At 41.2% G+C, this 19679-nt stretch overlaps 1 protein-coding gene across 3 annotated transcripts; it reads right to left on the reverse strand.

Moving 5' to 3' along the window:
- Positions 1–269: 269 nt before the first annotated feature.
- On the reverse strand, positions 270–17238 carry synpo2b (synaptopodin 2b). 3 transcript variants are annotated; one of them, XM_082162736.1, is made up of 3 exons: positions 15600–17238; positions 5281–7334; positions 270–2776 (listed from the first exon to the last, which is right to left on the reverse strand). In XM_082162736.1, the coding sequence occupies exons 2-3, from the start codon at positions 7003–7005 to the stop codon at positions 2288–2290; spliced, it is 2214 nt and encodes a 737-aa protein (XP_082018862.1). In that variant the 5' UTR covers positions 7006–7334; positions 15600–17238; the 3' UTR covers positions 270–2287. The 3 variants fall into 3 exon arrangements, with proteins under 3 accessions (XP_082018862.1, XP_082018860.1, XP_082018861.1); XM_082162734.1 differs by having other exon boundaries at positions 15596–17238; XM_082162735.1 differs by lacking the exon at positions 15600–17238 and having other exon boundaries at positions 5281–7980.
- Between the last annotated feature and the right edge of the window lie 2441 nt (positions 17239–19679).

Here is a 19679-nt window from a genome sequence, read left to right on the forward strand (position 1 = left end):
ATGTGATGAGAAGCTGAAGTCTGTGGTGAAGTCATAAAAATCCGTGATCCATTTTAGCTGAAGTGAGGGACTGTAACTTTTGAATGCTTATATCTTCTAAATGCGAATTTTGTCATTGTTTTGGAACACACCAACTTATTCATAACTTTAAGACTAATATATTCATACTAAATACTAAAAAACTTAAGTTTTGATTTCAGGGGGCCTTTAAAGCATAATAAAATACCACATAAACATATAAACATTAAAAACTTGATTGAACCAATAAAACACTTTTATGATTTATTTTCATACAAAATCTTTTGCTCCATCAATGTTCAATAAAAAACGTTTTTATTTCCTGCAATCAGGAGTACGTATTTTACAAGGTGGCTAATTCGTACAAATTCATATGACCTCACTTGTACGAATTTGAGAAATTTTTGCTAAATCATACAGTTTTGCATTTGGCAGACGCTTATATCCAAAGCGACTTACATTGCATTTAAAGGTTCACATTTACATTCTTATCAGTTCTAGCTTTCCCTGGGAATCGAACCCATGACATTGCAGTTGCAAGCGCCAACGCTCTACTGTTTGAGCTACAGGAAAGCTGAATACGTATGAATTACCTACCCCTGACCCCGCCCCTAAACCTACCCATCACTGGGGTTTAGACAAATCATATGAATTCGTACGAATTAGCCACCTCGTACTCACTCGTACAAATCTGTACGAATTGGTCGTGAGATAGTGTTTGGAATAACAGTGAAATCACCACAATTACACAATTTCCAACAAAGTCTGAATACTGTTTTATTTAAACATTTTTTTATTTTATTTTGGAGGCTTACCTAAACTGTCATGTTTGTAATGTGAGATCTAAATCACATCCGTAGTTCAGATTAATCATGGTTGCATGCACAACTAAATAGATCAACTTTACAAGACAGAAGTCAAACCAAAATAGGGGGAGACCGGGGATGGTTGTAAAACTTTTTGTTTGAGCATCAGTAACTCAGTGGTTGTTTGTGCTATATATCTAAAATTTTCATACATGGTAGCCACATTTGTCTACTGCAAATATAACTCTCTTGGATATGTACAACATGTGAGTTAATGTCAAATACAAAGAGTTCCGGTGTTATAATCTACCCCACTACTGGGTTGAGTTGTAACTAGGGACAGATGTTGGCCTACACACTATGCAATTTCAGGAGTTCACACTTACAAATAAGTCGGATAGATTAAATTGGTAAACGTATTTGGCGTGCTGTCCGGGGAGAGGGCTCTGATCTTGGTAATTGGCCCGAACACAGAGTATTTTAATAAACTGTTACAACTATCCCCACCCCAAACAGCCATGACATGTGGGTTTGAAGTTAGCATAAATACTACAGCATCAAATTAAACTAGAGAAACAGTTACTACAGGTCATGTAAGTTAAATAATTGCATGTATAATTCAATGATTACTTAGCAAAAAATAATCTTGATGAAAACTTACTTTCTTACCTGAAAATCTTTTTTTTTTTTTTTTCATAAAATGTACAAATTTGCTCTCAGTCTGGGCAATTTCTCCTGTGATCTCAAAAAGAAGATTGGAGTGTATGATATTGATGACGTCACCACAGCTCTTTTCTGACATGTCAAACAGACAGTTTGACATCTAACCCCGTGTTACAACACTTCCCGTTCTCCCCTTTATAACAGAAAACATACACACATACTGTGTAAAAGAATTTCCTCTTTGAGGTCAATTTAAAGTTTCCAACCTAATACCAACTCCCCTGAAAAAAAGTGACTTTCACTCCTTTTGTGCTCATAGTGTAAAAGATACATAGTAATTATATTAAATTCCACACCCACCCAAAGCAGATTTTACTCAGAGTAGGTACACACACAGTTCCTGGTAAGAATGATTTTTTTTGTCAGTAGCCTACACACAGTCCTGCTTCATTTAAATCACTAAAAGCTGATTTTAAAAGCTGAAAGCTGTCCTGTATTGACGATGATGAATATAAGTATCTATTTATTATTACTCTTATAAACTACAAAAACTAAATGTGGTTTTGTCCACTTATCTGCTCACTCCCAACAGCCACAAAATTGATTACTTGTACCAAGTTAATTGCACACCAATATTATACACTGAATAGCAATGAACAAAAGGACACATTTTATATTTTAGTTTTTACTGAATAACAAATTTCCTAAAACTTCTGTAATGAATCAATTCAAATATCAACTCATAAAGCCCCATTTAATAGCTATTCTATTTATTTTGATCAATCACAATAATATTTTGATTACAGTTTCCAACTGACTCTATGCGATTGTGGATAGTTTGTGTGATGTGTGGAATTACTTGGCAGAGAACTACCCTTGCTGTACCTGTTGTTGGTCACCAGAGGCTGGAATGAACGGAAAGGCGGCCCATATACAATGGGTTCTTTTGGCACTGAAGAAAAGCTGTTAGTAGGGGATGTAACAGCTATTACAGGCGCCATCTCCTGTGGGCAACCAGCTAACTCATAGAATACTCTTTGCTTCCATTCTGCTGGCGTTTCTGGTAGTGATTTTCTATGAGTAGCAGACATTTTGACCTCATCGAGAACCAAGGGGCTTTGAGCAACTGCCTCCATAGAAGGGAGTCGTTTTTTGGGCTGCTCCGACCAAGAATATTGTCTGTTCATTGATTCACGTGTTGGATGGACACCTGAGGTGGATACAGGGAAAGCGGAAGACACATAGGACAGTCTCTGAGGAAAAGACAATGACTGGCTCCTGCTGAATCCCTACAGAGCAAGACAGAAGGACATTCACTTATTAGTTCAAGTAAAACATGTTGACACAGTAGTTGACTCATAAGCCTTATCAAGTAATCACAGATTTAGTTTGTAACATAAAGAAACTTTTGATGCTTTTGGATTTCTAACAAGACTTTTTACACCAAATAAAATATAAATTATTACATGCATTTAGACTGCCCTCATCTGGACAGTGTCTGTAAATGCTCTACAGAGACATTGCGCTCATTTTAGGTTAGGGGAGGTCAGGGTTGTTTGGCTACTGGGGTTGGTTGGCACTGGATTAATTCTGTGGTTATAATTAGTCGTCATGATTTATAATTAGACTGTCACAACATTTTTGAGAGTGGTGACACTCTTGATAAGAGTAAGATTTTTTTAAATATTAATAAATATGAATATCAGTTAATAATAGAGACATGTAATAGTTGTAAATTATTGTATGTAGGCACGTAAAATGTATGTAATTGAATTATATATAATTAAAATAAAAAAAACATCAAACATTAATCACATTTAACACATTAATCATATAATAATACAAAATATAGGCCTATATATTTGACAAATATTGTGATTATGTTTTTTTTTCTTCTATTTTTCAAACAGTCATCCTGAAATATTTTTGATTTTCCATAACTTTGTAACTTAACTTCAAAAGTCTATACTCAGCTTGGGAAGGTGGGGGGACTTCATTGGAGGAAAAAAAGAAATGTCTGCAAGTCATAAAGTAAGCTCTGAACACAATCTCCAAATTATTATCTAAAAAATTCTGACATTGCCTGTGTCATGACAGCATTGCCATGCTGTGTTCTAGTGTCGTCATTAGAACATGATGATTGAGTTGGGGATGGGGTTATTTCAGCACTTACCTCTAGTTAAAGGCACTTGACTAGTTAATAAGTGCAAGACCTATCAGATTGCTAAGCAGAGATGGTGTCTTATTAGGGTTTGTGTGTTGCAAACATGGTGAAGCGAGAGCTATATTTAAAATGAGCTACGTGCAGAGTTAAGAAAAGCTACCCATAGTATTTCAACAATTTGTGAAGAACAGAATTATTCGGACAGAATAAAGACTACACCTGTCGACACTGTTCAAATATGGTATGCCAATGCAAAATCACATAATTTAAGTTACTTTTTTTTATTTATTTTTTTACTTAATTTAGAACTTATTGACCCAAGGTGTATTTTTATTACACTGAAGGTGTTTCGTTTAAGGACTGGTCTTTGCAGAAACAGATAGAAAGCAGGTAGAGTAACATGAGCAATATGGAAATACCAGAGAGAGAACTGTGGTAAAATTGGTAAAGAAAAGCAAATAGAGAGCACAGAAAGCATTAAGTGAGACAGAGCTGATGGAGATTTTATTAAAGGGAGACATCAAGAAGTGCAAGGGAAAGAAGAAACAAGAACAGAAGTAACATTGTTCAGATTGATATTTGAATTAGTACAAATTAATGTTAAAAGTATTCTGTACACCCATCCTTTGTTTTCTGCATTTGAACAGTCTGCTAAATACAGTACAAATAATTAATTTACAAAGTACATAAGAATGAATTAGAGGTCTGACAGAATTGCAAAGGAAACTCAGTCCAGGGAGAGATCTAGTATGTTGATTTGGAACTGTAGCCAAAATGTAGCACCTAATGCTTTTAACACTCATTATTTCATTGGTGCTTTGCCTGGCCACACATATCAGAAATGTAAATTCCTTTTCACAATCCAGGGCCATTTGGCATAATGAGAAAATATTTATCAGTTTTTTGTTGTTTTTTTCTCTACAAAATACAGATAAAAATAAATGCAATTGTCATTCACATGGAAATCAAAATAAAATTGTGAAACTAATCAAATATAATCAAATCAATGTAGGCTATGCTATAAATTTTAGAACTGTTCTATAATGTATGAAATTATTATCTTAAGCATTTATCTAGATTGAAGGTATCATTAAAAGGGTCATTACATGAGGAATCAAACTTTCTTTGATCCTTTGTCATTGTACAATAGAAAAATTGTTCAGACCACAAAAATTCCTCCTAACTGCAAAAACAGCATTTTTTGAATCTGCCAAAACAAAATGTTTTTCATGTATATTCTATTCTATTCTTTTTTCTTTCTTTTTTTTGCCAACATTTTTTTTTACTAACTTTACTAACATTAAAAGTGAATCAAGAGACATTAAAATAATACAAAAAGCATGTCATGACCTAAAGTTGTAAAATGATTGGTTTCCATTGCTTGCCAGTGTTTGACTTTTTGGCTGAAAACTTTGGTCTTGGAGTCACTGGTAATGCACATCGTGAAGCATATTCATTATTCATGGGTAAAGAAGACCCTACAAAAAGATTGGCCCCAGTGCTTCCAGGAGCATTGGAGATGTTTCTGGGGCCATCATACATGGACTGCCGTTTCCCATCTAATTGTCGTGGAACAATGGTTGCCTCATTTGATGTAGACTGATGGACAAATGGGTATGGAACACTTACCTCTCCAGTGGCTTTAGATGGCTTTAGAACTGGCTGTGAACTTTTGAAAAAACTATTTGGGGATGGAGAGAATGTTGTAGATGGCTCATAAGCGAGGGACTGGGTCTTAAAACTGGTAAGGGGTTGATAAGAAGTTTGTTTAGACTCTTCAGGGGAAACTGATTCCTTAGCCTCTAGAGTGGAGTTGTAGGTAAAAAGTGAGGAGTTCAGTTGGTAAGGCTGATGTTTCATAATGTCCAGAACATTGAGATGTTTGGGTGGTGGATTCATCTTCTCCTTGCTTGCTTTAGGCTTTATCTTTGGACTAGTTGAAGGAGGGGGTTGTTTAACTGCTGCAAGAGGATAAAAGGGGGACAAAATAGGATTGTAGGACACTGGAGGTGGGGCACGGACATTAGAAGAGTATTTCCAAGTGCTTGGCATTGAAAGTGTTGGCGATGAGGATCTTGCCTTGTTGGCTCGCACAGTCTCATCGTCCACCACAAATTTTTCCATACGGGACTGTCTACGCGCAAACAGTTCAGCTCCTTTTCCTTTAAGGTTCAGCCCCTCAGAATCACCTGCATCTGATGAATACCCTTTAGGAGAAGCTGATGGAGCCTTAGATGCCTGAACATATGTGCCCAGGTGTTGGGGTGGACAAGAAGCAACAGAGTTACCATCATTTTGTGACCTTGATGTTTTAACCTGGGAAGCACCAGCATGGAGTGAATCTGGCTTTTGTGCCTGATGTGGTTTTGGAGTCCAGGCTGATTGATGCAGATCTGGTGAGTGGGATGGAACCCAAGCAGGTGATGCCTGCTGTGATATCGGTTGAGATGATAATGAGGGCCGGGCTTTTCCAGCAGGCTGTAGCTTTGGTGGGTTTTGTTGGGGTACTGCCTGTACCTGGGTGTGTCCCATAACTGGAACTAAGCTTGATGCTGCAAGGGGACTCCTAGAGATGGCACGGCCCTCTGCGGACCAAGGAGGGTGAGCTGGGTTGATAACAGGTTTGGGTAGGACAGGTGGAGGGTTTTTCTGCTTGATCTTTGGAGCTTGCATGAAATTGCATGCTTCAGCACCCAGACTGAGAAAGTCCTCTTCTGGAACTGACTCTGTTAAGGACTTCTGATCACCTTTCTTTTTAAGCAGGGTAATTTCTTCTAAGTCTGCCTTGCTTGCTCCTCTCCTTTTAGTTTCTGGTAGGATCCTCCTTTTAATTGCAGGTATAGCAATACGTTCATCACGTGAAGCAATGATGTCTGATGTGGGGGACCAAACTTGTGGGGTTGTGTTTACTGGAACATTAACTTTGAATATGTTTTCAAGTTTCTTAGGTGTTGCGCTTGAGACACTTGAGACTGGTGAAAACGTTTTTTGGCCTTGACTATGACCACCAAGGAAGGGCTTAGCAGTTCTGTTGGGAACAAGGGGTCTGGAAACAGCCAATCCTTGGTATGGATCCAGACCATTCATACCATTTGCTGATTGTGGCAACATCTGTTGCTGAATTGGCTGCTCTTGATACTGCTGTTGTTGTCTTTCATATACATCTTGTGGGGCTTGTGTACTTTCTTCTTGCGGAGGACGGTTTACAATTTCACCTACTGGTTCCACAATTGCATCCACTGGTATGCCTTTTCGTCTCATTTCCTCTTGTTCTGCAGAAAGATCATCCATCCTTTGACGCCTCTTGGCAAACATAAAGACTCCCTTGCCTTTTGTCTGTGGAAGATGCTCCATTGTTTCCAACTTATACTTCCAACTTCTGATGTAGCTCAAAACAGTCTGTTGGTTCTGATCAGTCGTCTTCTCAGAATAAATTTTTGAAGAGCGTGGCAATCTGACGTCCTGATTTACTTTGAAGTGTACAATCTCATTCTTGTCCTGAAATCTGTCTTCTAGAAGATGTACCGTAACTAACCAGTGTGAACCTTCTGACCCTTTGTTAACACTTCTTGAACATCAACACGCCCTTGTTTTGGCAGCAGTAAAAAGCAAAGCGTTATGTTTACTTTTAGAGTTGGCTTTTTTCAGCTGTCTCGCTGACTGTACCTCACTCCGTCTTAGTCCTGTGAAATAAAATTCATGACAAATAAATATATAAATAAAATGGCATGAAAATGATGAAGAATGGAAATTCATAACACAATATAGGAATTATTTAGAAATTCATACATTAATGCATTTGGGACAACATGATGCAGCATGGGCTCATAGGCCACATACACAGTGCAGGTAAATTCAGTGGTCAGTTCACCTTTTAGTACTTAATCCTGTTCTGTAAGCACACAGTTCAGCAATTTACGGGAGGGACAACCACATTCTTAACTCATGAAAAATTCAAGTAGTGACAACCACATTTACACACATTCTATGCAGTGTGTACGGAACTGAAGTGAACAAATAATTGTTAATGATGTTTTTAAACGTGTATCAAAGTTGTGTCTCTCTTCTGTACACGCGGTGCAAGACATCACAGGGAACAAGAAATGTCTTGACTCATTAGTGTTGCCAGATCATGCTAGAAAGAAAAACGCAAATAAGATCAAGCCCATAATAAACTTATTTCCAAATACCAAAATAATGCAACCTGCACTAAACTGGATCGCTATATGAGCCAAGTCCAAACAACATGTCCAAAGATACTTAATAAACGTTGCTTATAATAAGTGGACATAAGTGACAACACTTAAAGAGCGTGCTTTCACATATAAACAAAACGCCTCGGTTACGACTGTAACCTCGGTTCCCTGAAGAGGGAACGAGCGTTGCGTCGAAAACTGACGCTATGGGAACGCTTTGCGTGATGACGTCTTGAAGCACATGTAAAATCAGTCCAATGGTGTGGCGGAACGTCAGAGGCGGGTGACGTCACGTACCAGGAAACTATAAAAGCCGGCCCAAAACAGAAAACGAAAGCTTCGTAAAAGTCTGAAGTCGAGCTGACAGGCATGAAGGAGATATGGCAGGGCGACGCAACGCTCGTTCCCTCTTCAGGGAACCGAGGTTACAGTCGTAACCGAGGCGTTCCCTTTCAAGGGAACTCCCGTTGCGTCGAAAACTGACGCTATGGGAACGTCTATACCAACGCCTCCATAGCTACAAATGTCTGTCCTGTGTGTAATCATGTGAGCAGCACTAAGAAGACAAAACATGAGACCCTGGAGTAGAGTCTAAATCCAGAGAGTAGAACCTGACGAAGGTGTGCGGTGAGGACCAGCCTGCCGCATCACAGACGTCCTGTAACGATACTCCTGATATAAGGGCCTTAGAGGCCGCCATACTCCTAGTAGAGAGCGACCGGACAGCCAAAGGAGAAGGCTGTCCAGCCGCCTCATAAGCCAGTGAGATAGTCTCAACCACCCACTTGCTCATCCTTTGCTTAGACACTGGACCTCCCTTGTTAGGGGAGCAAAAGTCACTTTTACGCCACAGGGCAGCTCTGTGGACATACGCGTCTAACGCCCGAACAGGGCAAAGCAAATTATTCGCCTCCTGGTCCGATTTCGAAAGGGAGGAGGACCTCCAAGTGCCACGAGGGAAACGAGATACCAAAGGGTCTTTCCCCACAGACATTCCACCCAAAGGACTGTGGTAAGCACCTACGGCCGCCACATAAACCTTTAAAGTGGACGGGGTCAGACCTGCAGTGAACCGTTCCTGCAGGAACTCCAGCACTGTACCAATTGGGCAGTGGACTGGGTCCAACCGACGGTCACTACACCAATAAGTGAATACTCTCCACTTCAGGGCATAAAGTTTCCTCGTGGAGGGAGCTCTGGACTGTAGAATGGTCTCAACAACCTCGGTTGAGAGACCTGACTCTATGAGCTGGGCCCCCTCAGAGGCCAAGCCCACAGGTTCCACAGTTCTGGCCGAGGGTGAAATATCGAGCCCTCTGCCTGGGACAGAAGGTCCCTCCTGACGGGTAACTCCAGAGGATGCCCGTCGAGGAGGGACACAAGATCGGGAAACCATACTCTGCCCGGCCAGCGCGGGGCTATAAGAAGTAGATGGACCCGGTCCCTGCGAACTCTTTCCAGAACTCCCGGGAGCAGAGCAACTGGGGGAAAGGCGTACAGACGTAGCCTCGGCCACGTCTGTACCATAGCATCCAGTCCCAGAGGAGCTGGATGCGTGAAGGAGAACCAAAGTGGACAGTGAGACGTCTCTCGAGACGCAAACAGATCCACTTATAATTTCCATATCAGCTCCACCACCTCGGGGGTGGAGCCACCATTCCCCGGGCCTCGGCCCCTGTCTCGACAGAGTGTCTGCTCCTATATTCTGGACCCCGGGGATGTAGGCTGCCTTGAGTGACAGCAACTTCCCCTGGGACCACAAGAGGATATGGTATGCCAGCGCAAACCCCCTTGATATAGGCGACTACCGACGTGTTGTCCGTATGTACTACACATGGTGTCCCCTGAGACCTGTGATAAAGCTCCTCAGAGCCCGGAAGACAGCTAACATCTCTAGGCTATAGAATGCCAGGAACGATGATGGTCTTCCCACAGACCTTGAGATGAGCGACCCTCAGGATCGCTCCCCAACCCGTGAGGGAAGCATCCGTCGTTAGCAGTTTGCGACGACAAGGAGCTCCCAGCACTGGGCCCTGGGACAGGAACCAAGGTTTCTTCCACATAACCAAGGCACGTAGGCATCACCGCGTGACCTTGATTGTGTGAAATGGGTTGCCCCTCGGGGAAAAACCCTCTGGTCCTGAGCCACCACTGCAGGGGCCTCATGTGCAGCAGTCCAAAAGGTATCCCGTTGGAAGCTGCTGCCATGAAACCCAACAGTCTCTGGAACTGTTTGACAGTGAGTAGCTGGCCTAGCTTTACACTTCTCACAGCTGCCAGGATGGAATCGAAGCGTGGCGATGACAGGCGCGCCTGCATCGACACTGAATCCCAAACCACGCCTAAAAAAGTGGTCCTCTAAAATGGAGAAAGCACACCCTTCTTGGCGTTCAGCCGTAACCCCAACTCTTTCATATGGGCGAGAACAACATCTCGATTTTGAACCGCCATCTAATGCGACTGAGCTAAAATCAACCAATCGTCGATGTAGATCGTGATGCGAATACCCCGGAGGCGCAGAGGCGCCAGAGCTGCATCCACGCATTTGGTGAAAGTGCGGGGTGATAAAGCCAGGCCGAATGGAAGAACTCGATATTGGTATGCTTTGCCCCCGAAAGCAAACCTCAGGAACTTCCAATGACACGGACGGATGGAATATGCGTCCTTGAGGTCTATCGTGACAAACCAGTCCTCGGACCTGATCTGTGGCACGATTTGTCTCAAGGTTAACATTTTGAACTTGAGCTGCATGGCTGACTCGTACAGAACTCGAAGATCTAAAATGGGACGCAATCCCCCGTCCTTTTTTGGAACTATGAAGTACCGGCTGTAAAACCCGGTTTCCCTGTTGGAGGGGGGTACATATTCTATGGCCCCTTTCTCTAACAGAGTGTTTACTTCATGTTCCACAACCAGAACCTGCTCGGGGCCCACCACTGTGGGCAGGACCCCCATAAACCGCGGTGGGCGTTAATAGAATTGTATCTAATACCCTTTTTCCACGGTCTGCAGGACCCAACGAGAAACATTTGACAGTAGCTTCCACGCTGTCAAATATTCTACTAGAGGTACCAGTCTCTCGAGACTGGTTTCTGGATTTTGTTGCTGTTGAGTAGTCGGTTCGTCGCCCTGTAACGGCGCACCGGCAGGGAACGACCAAACAGACTGCTCCAGCACCCTCCTCAGAGGGGGCGGGCATCCCGAGGCCACTACGTTTCCGGGTGGACCTTGAGATATGTGCTCGCCGGAGACCGCTGCGCCCTGTAACACCGGAGGCGGCAGGGTTGGCAGAACGGTCCCCTGAGGGCACCGAAGAGAGACGGCACCGTATTTTTCTCCTGCTGTTGAGTAGTCGGTTCGTCACCCTGTAACGGCACACCGGCAGGGAACGACCAAACAGACTGCTCTAGCACCCTCCTCAGAGGGGGCGGGCATCCCGAGGCCACTACGTTTCCGGGTGGACCTTGAGATATGTGCTCACCGGAGACCGCTGCGCCCTGTAACACCAGAGGTGGCAGGGTTGGCAGAACGGTCCCCTGAGGGCACCGAAGAGAGACGGGCACCGTGAAAAGAGGTGTTAACCGCTCTGCTTCGGGGGGACTACCCTCATTTGTCCTGAGCCCTCAGACATCAGGACTTTTCCCCAGCAGCCTTCTTGGCGGTAATAACGGTCTGCAGATCCGTTTTACCCCTCGAAGACTGCTGGGTTTGAGAGCGCCCTCCGTGTCCCCGAGATTTTTGTGGGGGAGCACGGGAGGAAACGCTCTGTTTCTGAGTGGCGCGGTGCTCAGCGCTCTTTTTAGACTGCTCCCGCTCAGCAGCCTCATAGAAAGAACGGCAGGGGAGAAGATTCTGAAGTGCAGCTGCCTGTTTTGAAGCTTCTTGTGACTTCGCTACAGCACTATTAACTGCGTCTCCAAATAACCCTTGCGTGGATACTGGTGCAACTAAAAGAACATGTTTTTCTTTGTCCTTTATGTCACTTAAGTTGAGCCACAGATGCCTCTCAGTGGCCACCAGGGCTGCCATAGAGCGGCCGATGGATTTAGCCGTCTCCTTGGTGGCCCTGAGAGACAAATCTGTGGCTCTACGCAGTTCAGACACCGTATCAGCACTAATACCCCCGCCATCCACAGAATCACCCAATAACTCAGCCTGGTAAGCCTGCATTATGGACATTGTATGTAAACACGCTGCAGCTTGACCGGCGGCGGCATAAGCTTTATGAACCAGGGAAGATGTAACTTTTACTGGCTTGGATGGAAGTGCAGGAGCCTTCAGAGAAGATGCCGTTGCTGGAGAGAGATAGCTCGCGAGCGTCTCTTCCACCCTCGGCATCTCCCCATAACCATGCTCTTTATAATTGTGAATGGATGAATAGTGTGATGTTTGTGCAGTATACACTCGATATGACACTGGTTTCCCCCACGATCTCGACACCTCAGTGTGGAGATCGGGGAAAAACGGAAGGCTTCTGCACTGAGGCTGTGCACGAGATGGCAGGAAACGTTCGTCGAGCTTGCTTTTCGAACGAGCGCCCTGCCTATCTTCTGGCCACTCAATAGATAATCGCTCGACAGCTCTAGTGATAACATCAAGCAGTTCTTCAAACGCATGATACTGAGGTGGCGAATCCTCAGACTCAGCGTCAATACTAACAACGTCCAACTCCTCAGAGCTGGACAATTGCAGTATTGGTGCCTCCATCGGGGGGGAAGAAACCGCAACGCGTGCTTCCACACCCTGATGAGAGGCACTGGATCTATCAGAAGGAGGCTGAGATAAGGCAGAGCCCGTCTCAACATCCACTGATAGATCCATTTGCGAACCCCAGGTCTGTGATTGCCGCCGTGCCTCGGCAGCGGCGGGACCAGAGCCCTGGGGAACGCGATCGGGATCGGATCACGATCGCGGGATCGCGATCGTGAACCGAGCCAAGCGGGATCGGAGCGAACGCAATGGAAGCGCGTCGCAATGCACACAGTCACCACCCTCGAGTGCTGACTGGGCATGCTCCTCACCCAAACAAACAACACAAAGAGTGTGAGTATCACCTCCCGTTAAATAACGCGGGCAGGGATGGACACACACTCTAAACTGCTGCTTGCTCGCCATACTGAATATATATATATATATATGTGATATAGACAGACAACACCAAATATACAGACAGATTTCACACAGAGCGCAACTGAAGACTCAGAAAGCTTTCGTTTTCTGTTTTGGGCCGGCTTTTATAGTTTCCTGGTACGTGACGTCACCCGCCTCTGACGTTCCGCCACACCATTGGACTGATTTTACATGTGCTTCAAGACGTCATCACGCAAAGCGTTCCCATAGCGTCAGTTTTCGACGCAACGGGAGTTCCCTTGAAAGGGAACAAGACGGCTCAGCCGACGGTGGTTTAGTGTTCATTGAACATAACGAGTCTTTGGTCGCTGTAATATTACTTTGGTAAAAAAAATAACAGATATCAAACGTGCGAGATGCCAGAACGTTGCTATGGTTACCACAGTGTCAATCATCATAATTTCGAGAGTGAGTTCAGTTCTATACACACACAATAATTTAGGGGATTCGCTCCCATATTTAAAGGGTTAGTTCACCCAAAAATGAAAATTCTGTCAGTAATTACTCACCCTCATGTTATTCCAAACCCGTTAGACTTTCTTTCATCTTCGGAACATAATTTAAGATATTTTTGATGAAATCTGAGAGCTAGCTCACTCCTTCATAGTGAGTATGTAATTTCATTCTGCCGGCTCAGAAAAGTTAGTAAAACATTGTTAAAATAGTCCAAGTGACTACAGTGACTACATTGGCTCAACCTTAAGTTTATCAATCGACATTTATCAAGTTTATCAAGCGACGAGAATACATTTTGCAAAAAAAGAATAAAAACTAAAATAACGACTTAATTCAACTATTCATTTTCTTCTGTGTGGGCCTTTGACATAAGTTCATGATAGCGCTATCATGATGGGAATCACGATCATTTGATGGGAAAGTGTGAAAGGTAAGCCATTCATTTTGCGGCATTGGTAAGGCACTTTTACGTTTTCTCGTTGGTTTCTCACGATTCAGACATCCCTGAAATGTACACTTTAGAACCATTTTAAACACTATATCGAGACCCATCTGCGTCATCTTCTCAGTTCTCACGCATGCGTCGTGGCGTTTTCGTGAACTCACGTCAGAGGCCCACACAAAAGAAAATGAATAGTTGAATACATTTTTATTTTATTTTATTTTTTATTTATTTTTTTTGCACACAAAAAGTATTCTTGTCGCTTGATAAACTTAAGGTTGAGCCACTGTAGTCACTTGGACTATTTAAAAAAAAAAGCCAGCTCTCAGATTTCATAAAAAATATCTTAAAAAGTACTATTATGACAGTTCAATATTGTATTGTTTTATTGAAGTGCAGTTTAGATAATAAGTCTTTTATCGTCTATTAGCTTACAATGATCAATTTCTCTGTTTAACTCAATAAATCCTTAAAAACTTCATCACACAAGCCTCAGTAGAACATTGTTAGTTAGTTGATACTCATTCAAACTTTAGGTCTAACCATTTTTAATTCACTAATTTAAAATTAATTCCACCAATCTTGTCTCTTATCAGACACATTTAAATCAAAACAATTCTGACTGCATTAATATAGCTTTAAATAAGAAAAAAGCATGAGGCAATTCCTCAAGTTGTTCTGGAGAAAATGGAGAAAATCTATCTTTATGACTTTGTAAAAAAAAAAATAATAATAATTTTCTAATGCTGACATTTAGCTTTCTAACATTCAGTGTAGTCCAAAGCACCCTGACTTTCCGAAAGCTTTTTTTATGTAAAAAAAACAAACATTGCAACTAAAGTGCTTATCTGTGCAAACTGTGTCAGTGCTGCTAACACTGTGGTGGGGTGGCAGGACTATGAAGGGAAAAAGTGAGTAAGTAAAATAACAAGTAAAATAGAGAGAGATAGAGAGGGGTGTGGGGGGTGGGGGGTGGGGGGTGGTGTCCATTTAATGGAGTCAGGGCTCCTCACCAAGGGATCGTATGACAAATCTCTACTGACACATGCTGGTGCCTATCAAACCAGTGGCTTGAGGACAACTGCACTATTGCACTATTATTTAAGAAGCTCTCAAATGTGTTTAAGCATATGGCTTGCCTCATCCATCCCAAACCATTAACAGTATTGACAAATGATGATCCATTTAAAAAAGAAATTCTAAATTGATCTAAATTCACTTTCTGCAGTCTTCTAATTGCATATTTAGACAGCTCTCCACATCCAACATCAAAACCGAACAATCCTTGAGTGTTTCAGTCTGTGAGGAAATTGATGTACGTTTATAGAATATCAGCATAATCAGACGATACATTGTCTCGTATAGCAAGGGAAGGCCAGTGTGAAAACCCTATTCCAGAATTGGTTGGTTATTTATGTCCAGGCACTTTAACAGTCAAGACATACTCATCCAAGCAAGTACCTTACAAACCAGCCAAATTATCAAGTTTCAAATATATTTTTAATTTATATTTTATATTGTTATAATTATATTCACCCTATTAGATGTATTGAAGGTTCAGTATATAATACATTAAATTAAAAATGTTTTTTAAATTTCTTTCATTAAATAACATTAGACAATAATAATCATCAGTGGAGAGGTGAAGAAAAAGAAAAACACAAACAGATATAGACAAAGACAGCCACTGAAGGACATATTTGGAGAAGATTTGTCTTACGTGCCTGTCTTGCTTGGTGTCTGCTGAGTCTGGTCGGTTCCGTCAAGGAGCCAGTGCCCCACCACTCTGCCTGCTCAGCACCCTCGACTTGAATTCCATTTAACATACAGGAGGTCCCACACATCTCCCTCCTCCTCCTCCTCTCCCGTCTCCTCCTCTTCTTCAGCCTTTATTTCTTTCAGTTTACAAGGAATCTAAAAGTTCCTGCTTCAAGTTATCTGGGTTCTAGTGAGAACCTGTGGTAGAAGAGCATTTAGTCCACTTGAGTTTGTTGTTGTGTTCAGATATGGGGAGGCAGGTACTTTGAGAAGGGTCCATATCAGTTTCTTCAGTGTGGGAATGGGGAGTTGCTCTCTCACGTCAAAATATACTGATAGAATCATCATTTAAGTGACCAGAGAGATGTACGCTTGCTTGGTGGGGCTCTTGATGCTTGATAACACTTTCTGTTTCTCCACATTGGATCCATGAACACAAATAGCTTCCATTGCAGTACAGACATCACACAAATGGACATGCAGACTAAAAACATGGAATATACAGTATAATATAAATTGCATTGCTATTGCAAGCAAATATTCATTGCTTGATTTCCCCGTATTACAAGTCAAGTCACCTTTATTTATATAGCGCTTTTTACAATACAGATTGTTTCAAAGCAGCTTTACAGTGATAACAGAAAAAATAATGCAACAAAGTTTGTTTCGGCTGCACAGCAAATCTAGAAGAAAATAGTGTCATAGTCTTAAGTAAGTTCAGTGATGGTTCATTTCTGTTGTAAAAAAGTTGTTAATTTAGTATTTTCACTGTGATTTTACGCATTTATGAATGAACGGCTCGTTTCAAAATCTTCCCAGTCTACTGACATTTGTTAAGACATCTGCTTTAAACATTACAGTCCTCATGATAACTTTCGTTAACTTTACAATAAGTAAATCCACACTCCGGGATTAGAGGAGTGAAAGAAGGAGATAAAGAACATAAACTCTTACTAGATGCAGATGACATTTTTGCAGTCATAACTGATCCTCTGACCTCTTTATCACAGCTAATGGATGTTATACAATCCTTTTCAAAATTGTCAGGTTACACTGTCAACTGGAATAAATCTGAAGCTACCCCCCTTTCCAATTCATGTTTACCAGTTATGGTAGAAAAGTTTAAATTTAAATGGGTCCCTAAGGGAATGAAATATTTAGGAGGAAATAATAGCAACACTACAGATGTTCAAAACTAACCTGGAGAAGTGGGAGAAAATCAAATTGACTCTTTGGGGAAAAATTTGTATTATTAAGATGGTGATAGCCCCCCAGCTTAACTATGTCCTAATGATGCTTCCAATTAAAATACCTACTTAATTTCTTTAACAATTTGACATTTTAATGAAAACAACTTTGTGGGATGGGAAAAGGGCAATAATTAATCTAAACAAGTTAATTGCCCCTAAAGAGGAGGATTGGGTTTTCCTGATTGTAGACTATATCATTTGTCATTTGCTATGGCAAAAATAGCTAAATATTGGAATCAGGAAAAAGATAAAACTGACTGGATGAATGTTGAATATAAAATATGTTCACCTTTTACTCCCATTGAAGTATTTTCGCAGTCTGCTTGTAATACTACAAAGCTGTTCCCTTCCGTTCAGTCACGAAATGGGGGTTTTGCTTAGAATCCTATCACCTTCGATTTCTTACCAAACGAGCCAATTGGCAAAACAATGCCATGGGTCTGCGGAATTTGCCATCTCAAGATTGAAACATTCCACCCTGTGGGCTGGATACCTCTGAGTTTCCATATGAATCCCGCTCTCAGGTCATATGTGTATTCTAAGTCCTCCCAACGTGTGCTGTGTTACATATTCCACCTGGGATATGCCACCCAGTGTACCTTGGTGTTCTTGCGTTAAGCCTAGCCCTTCGTCCGTGCTAGTTTCATGACAGGGGGGGGAGTTGCGCTATGCAAATTCCGCAGACCCATGGCATTGTTTTGCCATTGGCTCGTTTTGTAAGAACTCAAAGGTGATAGGCTTCTAAGGGAAACCCTCATTTCGTCAGTCACTGACGTAATGTCTCCGTTCCCTCCTCAGGGAGCGAGGGTTACATACGTAACCGAGACGTTCTTGCTCATTCTAGAGATACTTGGATTAGTATTCACAAAATATTCAAATTATCTCACAATTTACAGAAATATTCTTCATTATGGTATAACCTGGCAATTCAATTGGTAAAAAGCATTTTCGTCATACGAAAATTTAATTAAATGTTATAATCTTGTAGGAAGAGACCAGTTTTGGAAGTTTTTACAGCTGCGTTATTGTATATTGTCTAAAATTGGCCCTGCGGTTGACAACCCTATTATAAGATACCTTAAAAAAACACAAGAATCTTGTAAATCCTCACAATCATATAAAATGGTAAACTCCTTCAGGAGCAGTGACTTGGGAAATTTAAGGACCATATAGGTGTAGAAATTGACTCTGGTCTAGCATTTTGGTGGGGTAAATATATAAAAGAAGCAAGGGGGAAGTTCACTCAATATAAGATTCTTCACAGATACTACCACAGTCCGGTAAGACTTTTTAGGATGAAACTGATGAAAGACAATTTATGTTGGAAATGCCAGCTGGAAATCAGTACCTTTTTAAACTGTATTTTGGAATGTAGTCTTGTTAAACCATTCTGGAAACAAGTTATGTATGTTTTAAGTTGCTGGTATGGCTCCAAAATATCTTTAACTCCAAAACTGTGTCTATTAGGTGACAAGTCTCAAATACCTAATGTTTCAAAACGTGTATTTTCTGTTATTATGGTATGTATTACAAAGGCTAGTAGGATTATTTTGAGACACTGGAAGACAATGAAAGCCTCAGTACAAAATGAAAGAGTGGGCCAGAGCAATGGTAGAAATTGAATCTTATGAATCTATGCTTAAACGAGTAAACGATGTCAGATAGGAGGGGTTGTCTCCTTGGGAAGAGTTCTGGACACATATTACAATAAGGTCTCAAAATGCATAGATAACCACTTTGTGTTTTGGCTTGTACTGTATTTTATTTCATGATCAAAATGTGTCTGTAAGAACATGTAACCCTGTTTTTATCATAATGTTGTTGTACTGTCACCTATCAATTAAAAAAATTATGTTGAATATTAAGTGTCCCCAACTAAGCAATTTAGTATTACATACAACAATGTATATAAAAACAAAAACTTTTTAGTTTTGCCACCATTATTATATTAATTATAGAATTAACTGCATTGAGCCAATGAATTGATATTTACAGAGAACAATAACTAAGGGGGAAAAAGCATTTAAATGTCTGGCACAAATTCCTTTGCTTTTCCAAGACACTTAACCGCAAAGTAATGGGGTGCTGCAAATAAGCACAATCTATTGTAACACAGCCATAATATAGGGAAGGGGAAAAATATATATTCTGGGCCCTGAAGCTGAACTTTTACAAAAAAAGTTTTATATGATCTCTTTTTGAGATCTGAGACTCTTTTTGTTATTTGTTTATCTCTCTGTTAATAGAAAAGACTAAACAATATATCCATCAAGGAACTAAATAATTCAGCCCTCTCTATAAACTGTGAAACATGCATCTCTCACACATTCTTCTTGAGACACATTACTGTAAGGCAACAGAAAAACGAAAATATCTATCAAGTTAGGAGTATAAAAGGATCTAATAAAATGAATAAACTAATAACAATTATTGTTTTTTCATATTGCAACATATTCCAGAAGAGCTCAACAAACCCTCCATAGCAGTGGAATACACTGACTTTGTGCTGTCTAAACTGCATAACCCTAAAATGTTTGTGACTTAAAGGGTTAGTTCACCCAAAAATGAAAATTCTGTCAGTAATTACTCACCCTCATGTTGTTCCAACCCCGTAAGACCTTCGTTCATCTTCGGAACACAAATGAAGATATTTTTGATTAAATCTGAGAGCTGGATCACTCCTCCATAGGCTTCTAAGGCATTATAACTTGCTGGCCCAGAAAATTTATTAAAGACATCGTTAATATAGTCCAAGTGACTACAGTGGCTCAATCTTAAGTTTATAAAGCGACGAGA

This window comes from Leuciscus leuciscus (assembly GCF_965113295.1).
Source record: "Leuciscus leuciscus genome assembly, chromosome: 3".
Classification (NCBI taxonomy): Eukaryota; Metazoa; Chordata; class Actinopteri; order Cypriniformes; family Leuciscidae; genus Leuciscus; species Leuciscus leuciscus.